Source organism: Molothrus aeneus, chromosome Z (genome assembly GCF_037042795.1).
Source record: "Molothrus aeneus isolate 106 chromosome Z, BPBGC_Maene_1.0, whole genome shotgun sequence".
Taxonomy (NCBI): domain Eukaryota; kingdom Metazoa; phylum Chordata; class Aves; order Passeriformes; family Icteridae; genus Molothrus; species Molothrus aeneus.
In genome coordinates, this window is record NC_089680.1 from 16,788,024 (window position 1) to 16,806,709 (window position 18,686).

General features: G+C 38.0%; 1 protein-coding gene across 1 annotated transcript in view; it reads right to left on the reverse strand.

The window, feature by feature from the left end:
• ERCC6L2 (ERCC excision repair 6 like 2) overlaps positions 1-4,462 on the reverse strand; it is a 45,497-nt gene extending 41,035 nt beyond the window's left edge. Inside the window, exons 1-2 of the mRNA XM_066569619.1 lie at positions 4,395-4,462; positions 1,533-1,957 (exon numbers count right to left, since the gene is read on the reverse strand). Of these exons, the coding sequence (XP_066425716.1) occupies positions 1,533-1,957; positions 4,395-4,416 (447 nt within the window). The 5' untranslated portion in view covers positions 4,417-4,462. The remainder of the gene's footprint in view (positions 1-1,532; positions 1,958-4,394) is intronic.
• Between the last annotated feature and the right edge of the window lie 14,224 nt (positions 4,463-18,686).

Sequence of the window (18,686 nt, forward strand, 5' to 3'; positions counted from 1 at the left end):
TCAGGCATGAGTTTGCCACTGCCTCAGATCAGTCTCCTCAACCTTTCTTTTCTGACCTCTGTACCTACAGAATCCTTTCTTGTTATTCTTCACATATGATACACTTCACATAAGATATTCTTTGAAATCTCTACCTTTCTTCTGAAAACTTGACACAAATTAAAAGAAATAGCCATCGGATGTGAATTCCACATAGGAACACACTGTCACTGTGTTCCTATGTGGAATTGTGATAAATGTACCTAGAGAATCAGCTCTGAGATTCAAAAATGCAAGATGCAATCACAACAACTAAATTTAGGTTTTGCACCCCAAGTTTACTATTATCTTTAACATATATATATAGACAGACAGACAGATAAATATATAGATATGTCTTACTATATGAAATCAGATTATTTGCAGCTCTGAGAAGAAACAGTCTTCCATAACTACCGAGCTCTTCAACTACCATGGACTAGAAACATGGCCCTTCTTAAAATGAAGCATCTGCTAACAGAGCGTCATCAGCTATTTATACAAATCCATGATACACCTCTAAATGCTCTATGCAGAGTTTTGGCAGTTTAGTTTACCCACTCCTCTTGTTAAGTTTGCTACAGGACAACACTTTTGTTGTGCTGAAAGGCATCTATCAACATTCTCCTAAATAGAAACACAATAGATACCACAGTCAATACCTGTCAGTGAAGAAATGAGCTCACATTGGACACATGGAGCAGGACAAAAGAGAGTGGGACAAAGACTATCTCCCACAGAACTCAAACCATTCACTTTAAATCAGACAGACTGTAGAGAATTTCTACACATAAAATCACCCTAATTATAGCAAAGCAAGTAAAGAGCAAGTAAAGAGCAAGTAAAGAGCACGTAAAGAGCACGTAAAGAGCACGTAAAGAGCACGTAAAGAGCACGTAAAGAGCACGTAAAGAGCACGTAAGTAAAAAAAAAGTAATTTAGGTTCGATGCAAATTCCAGATTCAAAGTATAATGAAAAAAATCCAGCTACACTTTATCCTCTCATCAATCAAGCTGCATTATCAAAAGAGTGATGGAAGTAGCATGGAATACCAAAGCACTATTTCCAGAGATGGGAGTGAAAGTGTCAGTTCTTTTGCATTCCCAGAATAGTGATACTATTTGTTTTCAGGAAAAAAGGAAAAAGGTATTTTAAAAGCAAGAGTCACATAAGGGTCTCAAGTTCTTTTAGTGTACTCCAGTGCAAATTGCTTTCATGTTAGGCCGGTAGCAATCCTCAAAGTAAATTCAACACACTAACATTGTAACTACCATAATTACTCATGCTTATACTAAAAGGAGTCACATCCCAGTTTTACGGCCTGTAAGGAGTGAGTCTTAAATCAGCAATGCACTCCTGGCTCTGAGCACTGTCCTGGGCATCATGTCCTGCCTCATCCATCTCTGCAACAGCAGAGGGAGGGTTGAATTTCATAAATACAATGCTTTTTAAAAAATATTTACAGATCCCAGAAAATACTACATTCTCCCTCTGTAACAAACAAAAAGAATACCTGTATTGTCTTTCCAAGGCCCATATCATCTCCAAGAATACACCCTCTTTTATTAGCATAGTGTCTATAGAGAAACTGGGCTCCTTCCCTTTGATAATCACGCAGGTATCTGTTAATTGTATACGGGATAAAATCGCCATTGTCAGATAATTTAAAAGCAACTCCAGGAGATGGAAGATTTTGGTCAGGAAAATATGGCTTTTCCAGATCACTTTCATCAAATATTAAGCTTTTCCAGGGTCCTCTACTGTCTTTGACTTTACAAAGTTTTGTTATTAGTATTTTTCTTTCTTCAGACTCAAAGAATGATACAACAGCAAATGATTTTCCATTCTTGTCCTTTTCAAGAGAAGTTATTGTTCCTTCATGAAGTTTTCCATTTTCAAAACAAGGGGCAAGGCATTTCTCCCCAATACGCCAATGATCTATAAAAAAAACCAAACACACATAGTGATAAACTGGCCTGATGTACAAAGTATTTAATTTCTTCACTATCAAAACAATGGATATAAATTTAGTTTACAAAATTCATACAACTTCATACAAACACTTTATTGAAGGTAGCACTACAATCAAAATCGCAATTACTGTTTACAGCTAGACATAAAATTACAGTTTGCTCTAACACCACTATTTTAGAAATAACAGAAGGTGTATAGGAAAAAAAGCAAAATCCAGATTCCAATGCATTAAGTGGCTTCACACAGGCAAACACACAAAATGGAAAGACCTCACATTGCATTGGCAATGAAAAATAATACAAGATACCTCTACTAAAAAAACCCAAGATCTTCACTCTTCACAGTAAAAAGGCCTCACAAATAATGGCTCCACACAAAGTTTTCCAAATCTCAACTGAGAGAGAAAGAGGTGTTCTTCTGAGTTTGCAGAAACAATTTCTAATCTTCCCCTGCTCAGTCATACTAAAACAAAGGGATGATTTGATTAATTTCAGAACCTTTATTGTTTCTTATCTATTTGCTGGAGTAAGTTTTGATAATTACAAGAAAGTAATTATCAATTACCATGAGATGCACCTTATTTATAGGAAGGAGTGAGCCAGAGAGAATCTTCCACCAGAGCAAGTATTCATCATTCTGTGACCACTGGTGGTGTATATTCCTGGACACATCAACCCAGACACTTTTCACAGGTAAGGAAAAAAGTTCTGAAGGCAAGAAACTCCACCTTAGCCTATTTTAATGTTTCTGTGTAAAAACTGTAAGAAGACTCACCAAATTCTGAGCACCTAGAAGCATACACTTACAGGATAACGTCCACAATGTATTAGTCAAATCAATGATAACCATCAGTCATTTACTAAATTTATTTAATTATATAGAGAAAACAAAAGCATCCATGTAGCCAAGCCCACTATTCTGCAGCCAGCATTGGCCCTAAGCTGACGTGCAGGTAACAATAGAAACAGTACAAGCCTACAGAACACCCTTATTCAAAAATTCTTTGGCCTCTAAAATATTATTTAAGTTACCGAGATTTCATGGGCCACAGGTAGTTTGTCTGGTTAGTAAATACCAGCAGACTCTCTCTTTCAAGCAGCTCCACTCCCCTTTCAACACATGCAGATTCCTAGAATTTGGTGACTTCTGATTAAAAATATTGTGGGTCTGCTCTGGATACATGTCACACTTTTGCCTGATATGAGCTTCAATCCAAAGACCTAAACTGATGGCCCACCAGTTCTTACACTAACAAGATCATAAACCAAAGCCTCTCCATTCAATTCACTATTTTGCAGATCTCTTTAATAATGGCCCCATCATCCTTATTTGGAGTTCAGCCCCACACCTTGTGACCTGCTACATAAGCTGCCCTAAGACCCTAAGCCATTCCCTCAGATCTTCTCAAAGACTTGAAGCTCAAACGAGGCAACTTTCTGAGGCAAAGGGTGAAGTACAGGCTGCATATTCAACAAACCATAATTAATCCTTAAAGTTCATGGTATTTGTACACATCTCTCATCTCAATGCAAAAATATGAGTACATTAACGTCTTCCAGTAGCATCTAATTCTTTCTGCAATTTCATGAGAACAGGAACCAAAACTGAAAAACTGAAACCAGCTATGTTCAGCACACTGTTATATATGCAAATCAAAGTGCTACAGAGCACTTCTGTAGTTCCTTTTTTTTTTACAGCAGTGAAGGGACATGCAACACGTCAAAGCTTTTACTTGAGGCTAAGGAGTTGCATATGGGTCCTCACAACTACAGTTCAGGTGCAAAGTGGAATAAATTACACTGGGCAATACTACTAGTGTTACTAAACTCCAAACTTAGTGAGAAGCAGGAAACAGAATGAGAAAAAGGCTGAGACATGAAATGGTATTAAGAACACCATTGCTGTAAAAGGCCAGAAAATAATGCTGTTAAAGCCAAAGCATGAACTCCTTAGTTAAACTAGCCTGATTCACCAGGTTCTTGGCTTTTGAATTAGAACCATAATTTATGTGGATTTCAGTTTTTAAAAATAAAGACAATTATCTCACATGGCTTCCTAGCATGGGTACAATACACTTGCCACCAATGATGAAAGCTGGTATTTAAGATACTTATGTACTTACGCCTTTTACTACAGGTGGAAAAAATGTGCCACTGTCAACTTCAAATGTACTAAATCATGGTGGTAAAGGCCTCCTGTCACATACTAGTTCCTTTCAACCACTACTCTTCCATGAAATTATGTCGAATACTTTCTAACTAGTGAGGGTTGACCATTTAATTTGAAATGCAAGGTTTCGTTTTCCTTTCGTTTAATTTTTTTTTCTTTTTACACTCTAATAAATGACTGTAAAAACAGAATTCGAGGATATTGTAGAGCAAGACACATGGAAGACGCTTACCTGGGACACCATCACCACACATTTTAACTTTTGGCGGTGCAAAGCCCGACGGGGGCCGCGGGCGGAGGCACCGGGGGCGGAGGGGCAACGGCGCGCTCGGGACCCACCTCCGCCCCTCCGCCGAGCGGGTCACGGCGGTGCGGGCGCCGAGGGAGGGCCCGGGGCGCCTCAGGCGCCGTGGCTGTCCCCGCTGCCCGCACCGCGGCCAGCCCCGGAGCGCCGCAGCCGCGGAGAGCCGAGCCCGCGGCCGGGGCCGCACGTCGGCCGCGCCCCGCCCCGCCCCGCTTGGTGCCGGTAGTGCCGCGCGGGTATCGCGAGATGTGCGTTACCATGGTGCTCCGTGCTCAGGGGCGCCCGCGGGAAATATCGCGAGATGTTCCGGCGGAGCGGCGGTTGTCGTCGCGGTGCTCGGTAAAGCTGTGTTGAGCTCTCTCCTCCTCAGGAGAGGAGAGGTTTGGAGCGCTTGGAGTGGGTCTAGCACAGGGCTAGGTAGCTGATTAGGGGCCTTGGGAGCATTTCTTTTGTGAGTACAGGCTGAGGGAGCTGGGCCTGTTCAATGTCGAGAAGAGATGACTGAGCGGACCATATCAATGTGTATAAATACCTGAAGGGAAGGTGTCAGAGGGTGGAACCGGGCTCTTCTCAGTGGTACCGAGCAATAGGACAAGAGGCAATGGGCACAAACTGATGCACAGAAGTTCCACCTTAACATGAGGAAGAACTTCTTTACTGTGGACAGGTGACCATGCACTGGAACAGGTTGTCCTGAGAAGTTGTGGGGTCTCCTTCACTGGAGATATTCAAGAACTGACTGGATACAATCCTGTGGAATATGCTCAAGGATAACCCTGCTTGAACAGGGAAGTTATACTAGATGATCCCCTGTGGTCCCATCTAAGTTTAACTGTTCTGTGATTCTGGGCAGCAGGGGTAAAGAGATCTAAAGTTATTCTCTGTGAAAAAAAATTGGAGAGGTGAGGAAGCAGGATGAAGAGTTGATGTTATGGAAGGCAGAGCTGGCACAGTACAGAGCAGCTAGCTGAGTGGAGATGATGGGTGCTGAGAGCCAAGGATCTGATATTTGGGAAGAATCAAAATCAAGAAAGACCCGCTTGTTTACAGCCATTCCACCTCCATCCATGAAAACCGCTCTGCTTTCAGGGGAGCTGAACTGGACACAGTTAGGTTTTGCAGATTGTGAAGGCAGTCAGTAGCAATTACCCTGTTCTTTCTAGAAAAAAAATGGGTCCCACCAAGAAATCTATTTAGATTGACTCATATCTCAGTAGCAATGCAATTACATGAACAGTATGGCTTCCCAGATCCTTGCTATTATTTTGACAAAATGCCTTCACATGCATTTAATTGCGCTATACTAATTTCACTTCTGAAAGTTAAACGCTTGTGTGTAAGGAGCATGTAAGATCTGTTTTTAAATCAGCTTTGATTTTTGATGCAGAAGACAACATATTTTGGATGATTTCTCCATTTTAATTATCTTTCAGTTTATATAATTTTTAGAAGGGATTGAACATCAGCAGTAAAACACCTATATTCTTTTGCTATATGCCACAAAATTCTGTACAGTGAAGATGGATAATTAGACTACCTAATCAAAATTCTGCATCTTACAGTATTTTCAGAAGCAAGACAAGGCAGGAGATAACAGGTCTCCATGCTGTTTCTGCTTGCAGCAAACATGCAAAAGGCTGCCTTGCCTTGTTTGCTCTAGGAGTAATATAGACTTGTGCAGCCTAGGGCAGCATTAATTTGCTTCTTTGTCTGCTATTAGCCAGAATTTTGTTCCAAAAGAGGTTAATGGAAGATAGGTGATGGTTGCTCAGCCACTTAAACTAGACTAATAGGAAAAGAGCAAGCATGAAAGAACAATGTTAGTGCTATGTTAGAAAGTTCCGCTATGAACTACGTGAGCATTGAGCACCCCATACATTACAGGAGGCTGCTCAGCAATAGAGAATAATATAGTACCAATGTTACATTATTTTTAAAAAGTGTGTAGTCATGCATTCATTCCAAAGGAAGATGAAGGGAACTATGCCAACCACAAAAATATCCCAAAACTGAAAGGAGTGGCATGCCACATTTTAAAATTCTCACTGAAGAAACCTGTGTAAACTGTACAAGACTTCAGTTACATAACAGACCTTGATCCTGAGAGCATCTTTGAAAAAGGAGCAAGAATATAAGTTCTGATTATAAGGAAGCTTTAAAAATGTATTGTGTTTGAAGATAAATGTGTGTTTATTCTACAAGGTTGCATTTGATTCTTATAAAGCTGTTCATGCCTAATAAGGACTCTGGTGCAGGCTTGAGCTGCTGTTTTACAGTGACAAATTTGATATTCTGCCTTCACAATATAAAAAATAAGAAAAGTTAAATTCTTTCTTAAGCACTGCAATTTCTCTGATAAAAAAGGCAGAAAAATTCTGCATACAGTTCAAAGATCCATTGTGCTTTATGTCAGTGATAAGACCTTGGTGGCTTAGCTGGAAACAGAATTTCACCTGAAAATCCTGATGAAGTCATGAGGATGAGTCTTCCTTACATTTAGAGACACACTTGAAGCTTTTCCATTCAGGAGAGAGGACAAAGGGAGGAAAGCACCCTTAACAGGAAAAGCTGGGTGGCTGTGTGTCAATAGGTAGTTTTCTTTTTACCTTTAATGTTTCTCTTGCCAGCTACAAGCAGTTTCTGTATTTTTACTTCACTTTGAAGAAGAAGCTAGAAATCAAGTGGACTCACTGAGATTAGGACTTCTTTCATGCAATACCATGTTTGGACTGGGCCCATAATGAAAATGTATCCCAAGGCCAGAGAATATTTAGCTCTGTCACATATCTTTAAAAGTTTTTGGAAAATGTAAGTCCTTTCAGGAATCTTTCTAGCACAAGTTAGATGTTATTTTCTGGGATGTCAAAAATAACTCACATCGTGTTTCTTCAGGAAAAGATTTGTAAAAGATTTCATTTTGAAAAGCTGTTACCATTACTGAAAAATTGAAAATATCCAAACTCTATATTAAAATTTGAACTCTCTTCATATCTGACTTAGTTTAGATTTCATAAGAGAAGTGTTAGGCTCAGATAACAACCAAAGCGAATACCATAATGGGGATAAGCACTTTTTAAATATGTGCTATATCCCTGAAAGCATTTCACATGTAACATTGTGGCCTTCCTGTTCACTCTTCTTTGACAGAGAGAGGAGACAAATTAACTGGTGTGCATCTAAAAAGGGCAGCTTGGTTACAGCATCCTCCACATCAGTATGTCTGAAAACACAGCAAGACTGATTCTCAGATACACTCAGCATTTGAAAGCCTAACCAAAACCCACAGAAAGTACAGGCACCTAGAATTCTTTTAAATGTTGGTTGGTCAATCCTATATTAGAAAATAGAATATAGGAGAAAGAAGAAGTGGTTCAATTAATTGGCATTAACTAAGCATGATAGTGTTAAAAGTGCCACAAAGAGGAACTTCACAATGTGATATTCACCAAATTAACATATTGGAAAGCCTTTTGTATCTTCAACAGTTTGTTTGCCACAGTGTTTTAAACATTACCCCTCAACAGTATTCAAGAAGCTCTCAGAGTCCTTCATGAAAATGAGCATGACTGGGTGTTCTGAATCATATCCATACCAATCAAAGAGAAGGCATTAGAGCCCTGGTGTGCAGCTGCAGTGCCACAGTTCCTCCTTGGGATCACAGAGATGTGGAGGCATAGCTCACGCAGCTGAATGCCACAGTGGGCAGATGTGGGCAGGATTTAGAAAGGACAGGTCAGGACAGTAGGAGCAGATTTGGCATTTTATCTCAGACAGCAGCAGGGATATGTGGAGCTCTACCTGGTCCAACATCACGAGATGTTGGAGTCCAGGGTCTTGAGAGAAGGGAACAAGGCAAATCTAGTAGTAGGATCATGACCCTGAACTTCAGGAGTTTGATGGCTTAGGCATTAGGGGAAAGCAGTATATGTTGTTCATCTTGATTTCAGCAATGCGTTCATTCTTTTCTCCTGTAGCATCCTCAATATACAGGCTGATGAAAAATGGACTATGTAAATGAGCAGTGAAATGATTGAAAGCAGGCTGGTCTTGTGGACTTAAACGAGTGTCATCAGCAGCACAAAGTCCAGCTGCACTCCCATTACTAGTGTATTATTGTGGAGTATGATACTGAGGCTGGTACTGGCCATTAATGACTTGGATGGTGGGACAGAGTGCATCCTCAGCAAGCTAACAGATGACATTCAGTCGGGAAGAGTGGTTAACAAACCAAATACTCGTGGTCCCATGCAAGGGGGGGAGTGACATGCTGGAAAATGGTAGGTAGTAATCTCACGAAGTTCAACAAAGTCGCACACCAGCAGTCAAATAACCCTGCACTATAGACTGGAGGTTAACTAGTTGGAAACCAGCTTTGCAGAAAAGGGCTTAAGGGTCCTGGTGGACATCAAATTGTCCATGAACCAGTGGTGCATCGAACAGCATGGACAGCCAACAGTTTCTTGGGCTTTGTCAGGAAGAGCACTGCTCAGCAGCCCAAGGGGAGTGAGCCTCCTGCTCTGTTCAGCCCAGGTTAGACCACATCTGAAGTGCTGTGTACAGTTCATATCTCCCCACAACAAGAAAAACATGAAGACAGTGGAGAAAATCCAAGGCCATGAAGTTTAAGAGATTGTAGTTGGAATTGTGTAGCCTTGAGAAAAGTCTTGGGAGATCTTGTCTGTGCACAAACATTTGATGAGAGGGTAGTAAAAGGATACTTTGCTCAATGGTCCCCACAGCAAGAGGCAACAGGTGCAAACTGAAACAGGAAATTCCATTTAGAGATAAGGAAAAGCTTTTCAGCTGTGGGAGTAGCCAAACACTGCCACAGTTTGCTGAGAGGGGTAGAATCCGCATCCTTGAAGAGAGTCAAAACTCATCGGGACACAAGCCTGAGCAACCTGCTTGAGGCGACCCTACTTGGAGTAGGCATAGTTGGGCTAGATGTACTCTAGGGCCTTCCACCCTTGGTCATTCTGTGAGTGAGGAATTGTGTGGGTTAAACTGAGTTCTGGTTAACTGCTTGTGCTATTATTTAAAAATTAAGAACTGTAGATAGCAGGCAGGTTGCTTAGATAGAATCCAGCTTGTCCTGTTGCACAGTGCTGTTAAGATATGGCACCATTTCTAATCTACTTCTATGTATATTTCTCATCTTATCTTCTGGTTATTCTTAATAACTTCAAGATATTCAAGTCATTCCTCTCTTTTGTACCCTCAATTGTAAAATAAAAGCCTGAAAATGCTAACTAAGGATGTTTGGAAATGCTGCACACTTAAACATGGGCACAACCCATAAAATAGATAACACCTTGGGAGTTTAACTTAGTGAGTCAGATATTCCTTGTATTGTTAACTCATTTTCCCTCAAATTATACTCTGGCTAGTCCTAAATCTTAGTAACTCTTACAAGGCAGGGTAGTATAATTCTTATAACTGCTGCAAAGTTGTCCTTTAAAGTTTGTCTGCCAGATGATGTGTTACTCAGCTTGAATAAACCTGAGAGACTGCTTCCACAAGTGTTATGAAGTATTGATTCATTTCCTTTGAGTGTCTGGCTAAAAGGTGACTTGAGGAAAATGTCAAGTTTTGTTCTTAAATAAATATTGTATATAAATGGATCATGTCAGCAACACTCCAATTTCATGATTGCCTGGAGTGGGAACTGTGTAATGAGCCTTGTCAGCTCCACTGGATTTTTAGCAGGTATTTGTATAGAGCAGTTTTGAATGTTTCAGAAAAGTCTGTGAACATTTGAGAGGTTTGTGGACCAGTCTCAGTTACACTCTGGGTATGGTTAAATGAAATCAGAATAATTGTTCTTCAGAGAATCTTTTATTACGTGTTACAGATTTCACTTCACAAATAGAAATTATTTTAGAAAGGGAACAGATCTTTCCATTAGGACTAGTAGTTATAGAAATACTTTATGCTTAATTACAATTGAGTTTCGTTCCTGTAATCTCTTTTTTCCTTGAGGAAAAAATAAAAAGTACTTGCTTCCTCAGGTTTAATTTCACTATTTTTTGAGGTCTGATTGACAGCAAAGCATGAAGGGAATGATTTAAAAGCAGTGCACACAGAAAGAAAGCAAAAAAGACTAAATGGTAGGGGTCAGCTACAGTGACATGGCAAATTATTCTCAAGAGATAAGAAAATCTTCTTTTAAACCTCCTAAGAAGATGAGATGAAAATGTGGTCTGGTGTGGGAGATTTGAACATCTTTCATAACTAAAATCATAAAACCTGTAATACGCAGCCCTTGAAAGCAGCTATCTGACTCAATCATAAAGTCAAGCCTAGCCAAAATATCTCTAACCAAATGAAAGTGTAGGAAATATGAATGCCCGCTGTAAATTGCTAGACTGCTGTGAGGATCCAGAAATAAAGAAAAACTGGGTAGTGATTATCTTAAAGATAAATCTTGGTTTTCTTTCTTACCTGTTTTAAGCAGTTTGCATCATTAATTTCGTGAACACCTGATAACCTGATGGGTTATACTTTTGAGGAAACGGGCAGAGACATACATACAGTACACACAAAAAAGCATATTAGGAAGAAACTCTGGAGCTCCATTAAGTATAGGACTCCCGTTTAAACACAAAAAATTATATTCCAATACTGTGAGTAGAATCCAATGCTTTTTACAAGTTATTTCCTGTGTTTCTTCTTTGTGCTGTCTATATGTCTAACAAAGTAGGGTCGCTTGATGAAGTGGCAGCTTTTAGAGGAATATTATAGCTGTGTACAAATATGCTAGAGATGTAAACTAGAGACAGGCTAAACTGGGGTCTTGTCAAACAATTCACCAGTCAGCTCCCCTAAAGCATGTAAGAGTGCTGGGGTTTTGTGTGGAAGGCAGGGATATTTTTGCTATATCCCTGAGGGTATTTTTCTCTTACTCTGAAGTCATTTAACCTCTTTTAGTAGGGGAATCAGACTGCTGGTGGTGCCAGAAACCACAAACGTCTGGGACCAGTATGTCAGAGATTATTTCTGCTGAATCAGCTCTCAATATAACAAACGTATTGTCAGTAACCTAAGCACATTTTGTAATACAATGGTAACTGCACTGTAAAGTATATCTTTGATTTAGACAAATTTTCAGCCTTTGTTCAATGATTTACAAAAGTAATGTGTTACGAAAGTATGAAACCTTTTGTGACACTGGTAATAGATTATAATATGAGTAAAACTGTGGTAGGTTTTTTTCAAGTTTTTGCTTATAAATAAAATGGAAGATGAAATAGGAGAAATACCATTATATGATTTCTAAAACATCAAAGGACTTACCAAGCCAGCTACCATAAAAGTTACTTTAATTGAAATGAATCAAGAGAAATACATTCTATATTAAAAATTAAGTTGCCATGCATATCTTTTAATGTATAGATGTAACTTTAAATTGTTGCTAGGTATCTGATCATTTTAATAGATAATATCTCTGTTGGGACTATTCAAAGCAATCTCTTGGCCTGTACATATACGTGCATATGTAGATTGTGTGTTCCTGGCCCAAAACCAGACTGAAACCCTTTCCTAGTTTGAAATTAAGGCTGTTCAAATGCCTTCATTGTATCAGTAATTAAAACATATCAGTATCAGTAATTAAAACCTAATAAAACCACAAAATAGCAAACCATATGCCATAATAGCCCCTATGCCATAATAGCTAAGTCATAATGTCCAAACCAAAGAAATGTAGCCAGAAAAAAAAGACTAAAATATACAGCATTCTATTGCTTCTGCCTTCTGCACAGGCCCACCAGGGACTTCCCACAACATTCAAGATTATTGCCAATCCAGACCATACCAGCCTTTTTTCAAATCCAGCTGTCTGTTGTGGTTGAACCTGGAGGCTGATTCTCTCCATGTGGGTCTTTGGGTAGAATGAACTAGTAACTGACTACCTAGGCTAAATGTAAAAGGAGGTCCATTGACTTTGACCAAAAAAGGATGTGGTAAAACTCCAGATCTGCGGTCACAGGTTTAATGAACTGGAAAAAAATAGCAGAACAAAATGTTCCCAAGAACCAGTCACCCATTGCATGTCTTTTTTCTTCTTTTTCTTAAAGATATTAACCTAGCTTTGTATGTGTAGGTGTGAGGAAATAATTCTGGTTTAAGACAAATTTGTTGTTATTATGACTTCATTGATATTTATCATCTAACTACTACAACTATGGAGGCATAAAAATAAATGGAGTAGAAGTTGTTACCATAGATACTGTGGCAAAGAAGTCACCTTCTCAGCCAGATAGTTCAGGTTACATTTCATCTACATGATATAAAAAAAAATTAGTTACATTCATGTAAATATTTTCTTAAAATACTTTAGGTAAACTGTAGGAAGATTAGAATATCTCAATTAGTATGTGGCTATGTTCATTACACTTGTGTGCATATAAGGTTTATGTAACTAGTACAAACTATCACAATCAAGTAAGTTTTCTACAGGGTCTGGGGTGTTCATTTACAGCACCAAATTTGTATAAATATACCGAAGGAAAAAAGTGTTCAAACTTTTGCTTGATGCAAATTTTTGGATCGCTACCATCCTTTCACAACAAAGACGGAACATCAGATTCTTTTAGCTGAGTGATGCTCCAATTATTTTCTAAACAGAATGAGATTAGTCAGTACTTAGTTGTAGAACAAATGAGACCCTCAGTTATTATGCCATCTTGGAAAGAAAACAGAATCCAGAAAGAATTTCACCTTGTTTCTAAGAAGCCATGTAATCTTGATTGCTTAAAAAAAAAGAAGCCAAGCTACTATTAACTCTTGTAGGGTAATAGGTTGTTTTGACAATGATGTCATTATGCAGATTTATGGACGTATCTTTCAGCTTCACTCAAGATCTAATTTGCCTCAATAACTCCCAAGGCTTGAGAATTCAAAGGCTGCTGGAACACTTCATGAATTGCCTCTTATCCTCAAGGACATTACAGCAATTACAAAGTAACTTCCAAACACATTTATTTAAACTGCATATCCCACCTTGGAAAGAATAATCTACAACATTTACACATTTACATATACACAGAACCTTTAAATATGCAACAGATGTTTCATTTTTTAAAGAGCTCTTGAATTCATTGACAGGCCTTTGGCTAAACTGATGAATTAATTTGTTCAGGGCGGATTTCATAAGTCCTCTAATAATTCATACCCTTACACATCTTGACTTGATTTCTGAGGTCTACAGCATGTGTTTTAAATGTTTTAACCTTTACTACTTTAATCAGGTAACATTTATTTCAGGGCTGGATGATGATCAGTCATTGAAAGATACAGTTGACTAGGAAATAAAATTCAATTTGTCAGTTAAACAAACCTCCACATCTGAAATAAGAAATAATCAGTCTGTATTACTGGATCTCTGAAATGCTTAGTGGTTTTCATGTCACTCTCCCTTTCAAGTATATATAGCGGTGGATTGCTAAGTATAGCTGGATGCAATGCTCATATGCAGAAACCACAGTTGCCATGGTTATTTATAACCAGTTTCTGAGGGTGATTTTAATGTAAGCCTTTAGCTCTAAAATGAGAATTTATTTCTATAAATTTAAGCTATTTTTCTTAAATACTTAGAGGCTAGATACCAATTTAAACAACAACAAAATCAGTCTGAAAAACAAATTTTGCCTAAGCTGTTTGCTTTGCAGACATTTTCAGTTTTGTTGCTCTGTTGTCTCTGATGTAATGTATAAAATTATGTAAAATTGGGAGGGTTTTTATTGGTATGTCTGATCAAGTGCAATAAAATGTTCAAGTAAAACTGTATAAAAAAGGCTTTTGTCTTCCATTGCTAGACAACTAACATAACAGCCACCCACACACTAAAATACATATTTTCTTACTACACTGGGTCATTGAAAGGTCCAGAAGTCTAAAATCACTCAGTTATTATAAGAATATATTATATTTAGAATGTTTTTATTTTAGATGAAAATCACAAACAGTACAAATGGCCATTTTTTGCCATTCATCTTCCATGATATTGACTCATAAATTGTGGTTTTGAATATTGAAGTCTGAGTACATCTGTGTTGACTGTATATTTCTAGTCCCCATCTGTAGGAATGTGCAGAATTATGAGTACTAGAACCTTATTGGAGACACTGATATTCATTCGGTAATGTTTGATACTTTTTTACTCTTACAGATTTTGAAAAAGCCTATGCTACATCAAGTACATTATTGGACTTGTGAAAAAATTTCAGGATTAGAGAGTACATAACAGACCTGCCAATCTTTCAGCCAATTCTTTCAATTCTTTCAGCCTTCTAAAACAAACCGAATACTGCTTAAAATGCATCTAAGTGGTTTACATTTATTTCAAACAGGTTTGCAAATAAGATTTCTTAATCTGGGCTAGTTACGTATATTTGCTTTTTACAGCTCTATTGTACAATGCTGTTCAGGAAGTGGAACTACATTACATAGGTGACAAAAATAGTGGAAAAATGAAAATTCTGCTTACCATCATGTGTTTGTTAATTTTCCAATATATTCCGAAAACAGGGGAGTTAACAAAATTTATTTTTTACCCTTGATGTGTTCACTAATTTCCTTCTTGATAGTTTCTCTGTGTGCCATAAAAACCTCAGCCATGAGCTCAGAAGTTAACTAGAGAAAGTGAAGCAAAATGTGTATTGTCTTCTATGTGCCTTTTCTTTGACAATGACACTTTTACTGACCTCTCTATCCAGAAGACAGGTTTTATTAAATTTTAGAAATGTAATATAACGAGAGATTTTTTGAGGAAATGGATAATAACTTTTTTAGATATTTTAAAAACTTGACCGGACAAAACGCCAAGCTTCTAACCTGAAATTAGGCTTCTACCTTGAAACTGGGTTTCAAGCTTGAAATAAGATTTTGAGCTTGAAGTTCTTCAAGCTTCTCTGTTGAAATTCTAATGTGAAATTAGTCCTGTTTTTAGCAAGAGGGTGAATGTATAATCACCGAAAAGTTCTCACAAGACTTGTCAAAGATTCTCCTCCTTTTCATTGAAATTGGCTCAAAAATTTAAGAATTACAAGAGGAGACTAGTAGATAATATAATCACATCTAGTTTGCTGAATTACTTGGAAAATTGCAATATATATGATCCAATATCCAATGAAAGATTCAAAGTACAGAGTGCACATAGCTGAATAAAAATTCATCCTGTGAACCACCATGCAGCTCTCATTGGATATTTCAGAATTCATTGTTATCAGAATTCTTTAAATTATACATTCTGTAGAAGACTGGCAAAATCTCCTGGTTTACAATTTGTTAAATACGTCACATTTGACAATCTGATCACACTTCAGAGATTGTGAAAAATCGTTATATCTGAGAAATTAGTTGCTTTCATCTTGTTCACTAGATGGAGTTTTCTGCAGGATAAATGTAGATTACCGTATTCTCAGGGATCAGGATTGATATTAATCAGGATTGATATTCAGATTGCAGTCAGAAAGCAAACATCTTTTGCCTTTGAGTTGCTCACTATAAACAAACCAAGCCACTGGGGAAAAGGCTAGAAGAATTTTCAGATTGTTGTCAGACACTGTAGCTTGCAAGTGCAAAACAAACTACAATGTGTTATAGAAACAACTGTGATAACATACTAGTGGAAAACAGGTGACAGGATAAACCTGCATCTGAAGAACAAATATACCATAAACTGTGTGAAGTTGTTGCTAAGTAATTTTCTTCAAATATTTTACTTAACAGTAACAATACCTTCTGTCACAGCATCTCTGCTACCTAATCAGTAACATATTGCAGCCTATACAGAGGACAGCAAAGTATTTCACAGCTAAGCAATCAAATATGAGGAGGTTGAGTGAAAGACTTGCCACAAAGCAAAAAAGAATTCTTACAGTATTCAGGGAAAAACCTGCCCTTTGATTTTTAGTTTCTCATTTCTACACTATACATCTGCACTGCTAAACTAAAATTCTGAGGTCAACTTTTACTGGTATTATGTTGTTTTCTACTTTGAAAAAAAGTAGAAAAGTCACCTCCAGATTTAGCTGCAAAAATACAAAATATACAAATCTGCAAAAATACAAAAATACAAATCATTTCTCAGAAACAGCATTGTTCATGCCAAGAAAACAATCTTATATAAACACATCAACTAAAGTGGGTGAGGCCATTTTCTCAGAGTAGCAAGAAAATACTGCCTGGCTCCATACTTGACTTCACACTCTTTACTGAAGTCCAAGCAGACAGGGCCCAAAGTCCTTCTCATCCACCAAGTGGGCTACCTTATCTTTAAAAGGAGATCACGTTCGTCAAGCAGGACCTGCCTCTCATAAACCCTTGCTGGGCTAGCCTGGTACCTTTGCTGTCCTACATGTGCCATGTGATGGTACTCCAGAAAATCTGCTCCATGACCTTCCCCAGCAGCAAGATCAAGCTGACAGGCATGCAGTGCCCTGTGTGCTTCTCCCAGTGCTTCTTGTAGTTGGGCTACTTTCAAATAAAATTCAAATGCTTAAGGTACAGGAACTAAACTTTGAAAAGTGTTTTCCAATCACATAGCAAACCAGTATCTTACAAAAAGTTTTTTCTAACCTTTGAGTAATATAAACCACTTCAGTGAATTTGGATGAAGACAGAGGTTATGATCTTACTTTGGGGTTCGTTTGTTTTTTTTTTACCTAACCTTCCCTTTCACTTGTTTTCCTTCAGAAACAAGAAACACAAGAAATTGCTTTCTGGTACTGGAAACCACAAGGCTGATAGATATATACCTATGTATATTTAATGACTTATGAAATTATTTATGTCCAAACATCCTACAGATGGAGCTATAATGCAGTTTGTAAGGGCCTGATTACTTTTACAGAAAGGAAAGGGATGGCATCTTAACAAATGGGCTTCTTGTGTAGACATCTTATATTGTGTTTCAAATGTACTTGTCTTTTCTAGAGTATTTTTCAGAAAAGGTTCATTTAAAAGGTACTGATCTGCTAGGTTGAGTTTTACATAAAAAACCCCCAAACTTCTGAGATTAAAGAGCTTTATTTTCTAACTATTTAATGCTAACAGATTTAGCTTATTCCTTCTTTAAATCCTTTCTTCAACATGATGGTTAATACAGAAGAGAAAAATCATGAAAAGGATATTTGAAGAAAACAACGTTTTCTTGTTGTATCATTCTACTCTCATTGCATGCTTTTTGCCACTTTGCCTTTGCTGTTATCTACTGCAATGTAGACTTTTGGAACCAAAGCTACTTCCTCCATCTGTGGGGCTACATGAAGGAAGGTTACAAGGTTCTTCAGCCTTTGTTTTAGAAAAAAGATGAATTGCTGCAATTTGATTTTTCATGGGTTCATCCAGGGAGTTAGAGAGACATTTTAAACTGTGTCTTTCAGACTCTTCAGACACTTTCTCTCAAAGTATTCTTGTTTTCGGATCTTCCATTGTGCCACTTAAGTAGCAGATAGAGAGTAAGAAAGAGCCTTGTCTGGCACCATGGACAGAGGCCCCCTACAAAATGGCTGGAGTAGTGGACAGTATATTCCTGACAAATCTTTATCATGTGTGTAACTAAAATACTTAAAATATTTCATTAGGTTAACAGAATTAACTGCATTAGCAGATTTTGAGTGTGGATAATTCTTCACTCAATACTGGACAGAGCCAACAATACCTTTTCTCTGAAATATCTGCAGTTTGAGGGAGTTTGGAACGAAGGGAGGCTGAAAGATTTGACAGCTGTATTCCATTCCGTATAGTCTGAGAGTAGTATCAATGGTCTAATCTTATAGCATACACTGACAGTCTGCTCTTTAGTAGTGGTCTTTTGCCCTCCAAAATACGTTTTTGCTCCCTGCAGTGTTTTCTTTTGCTTGTATCTAAGAAATACATTAAGCTCTAGCCCTACAAGAGCACAATCCATCCACAAGAACTGTGGCATGTGGGAGCTTCTGTTTCTATTTTCATAATGAGAAATAGATTGAAGATGGAAGACATTTTCTGTCTGCAAAGGGTATTGTACTTCAAACATAACTTTTGGAATTTCAGCACTGCATTGTGATTAGCTATTCTGACTAATCAGAAAAACAAGAATGAGGGGGCTGTGTGGCGTGTGTGTCCTAAAATTATTCTTGTCATTTATTTAATGTTCAAGAGGTTGCCACACGTTTATAGCTCCAGGCTCCTTGCAGATATACTGGGACTTCTTGGTCTTGTACGGTCCTATGTCTG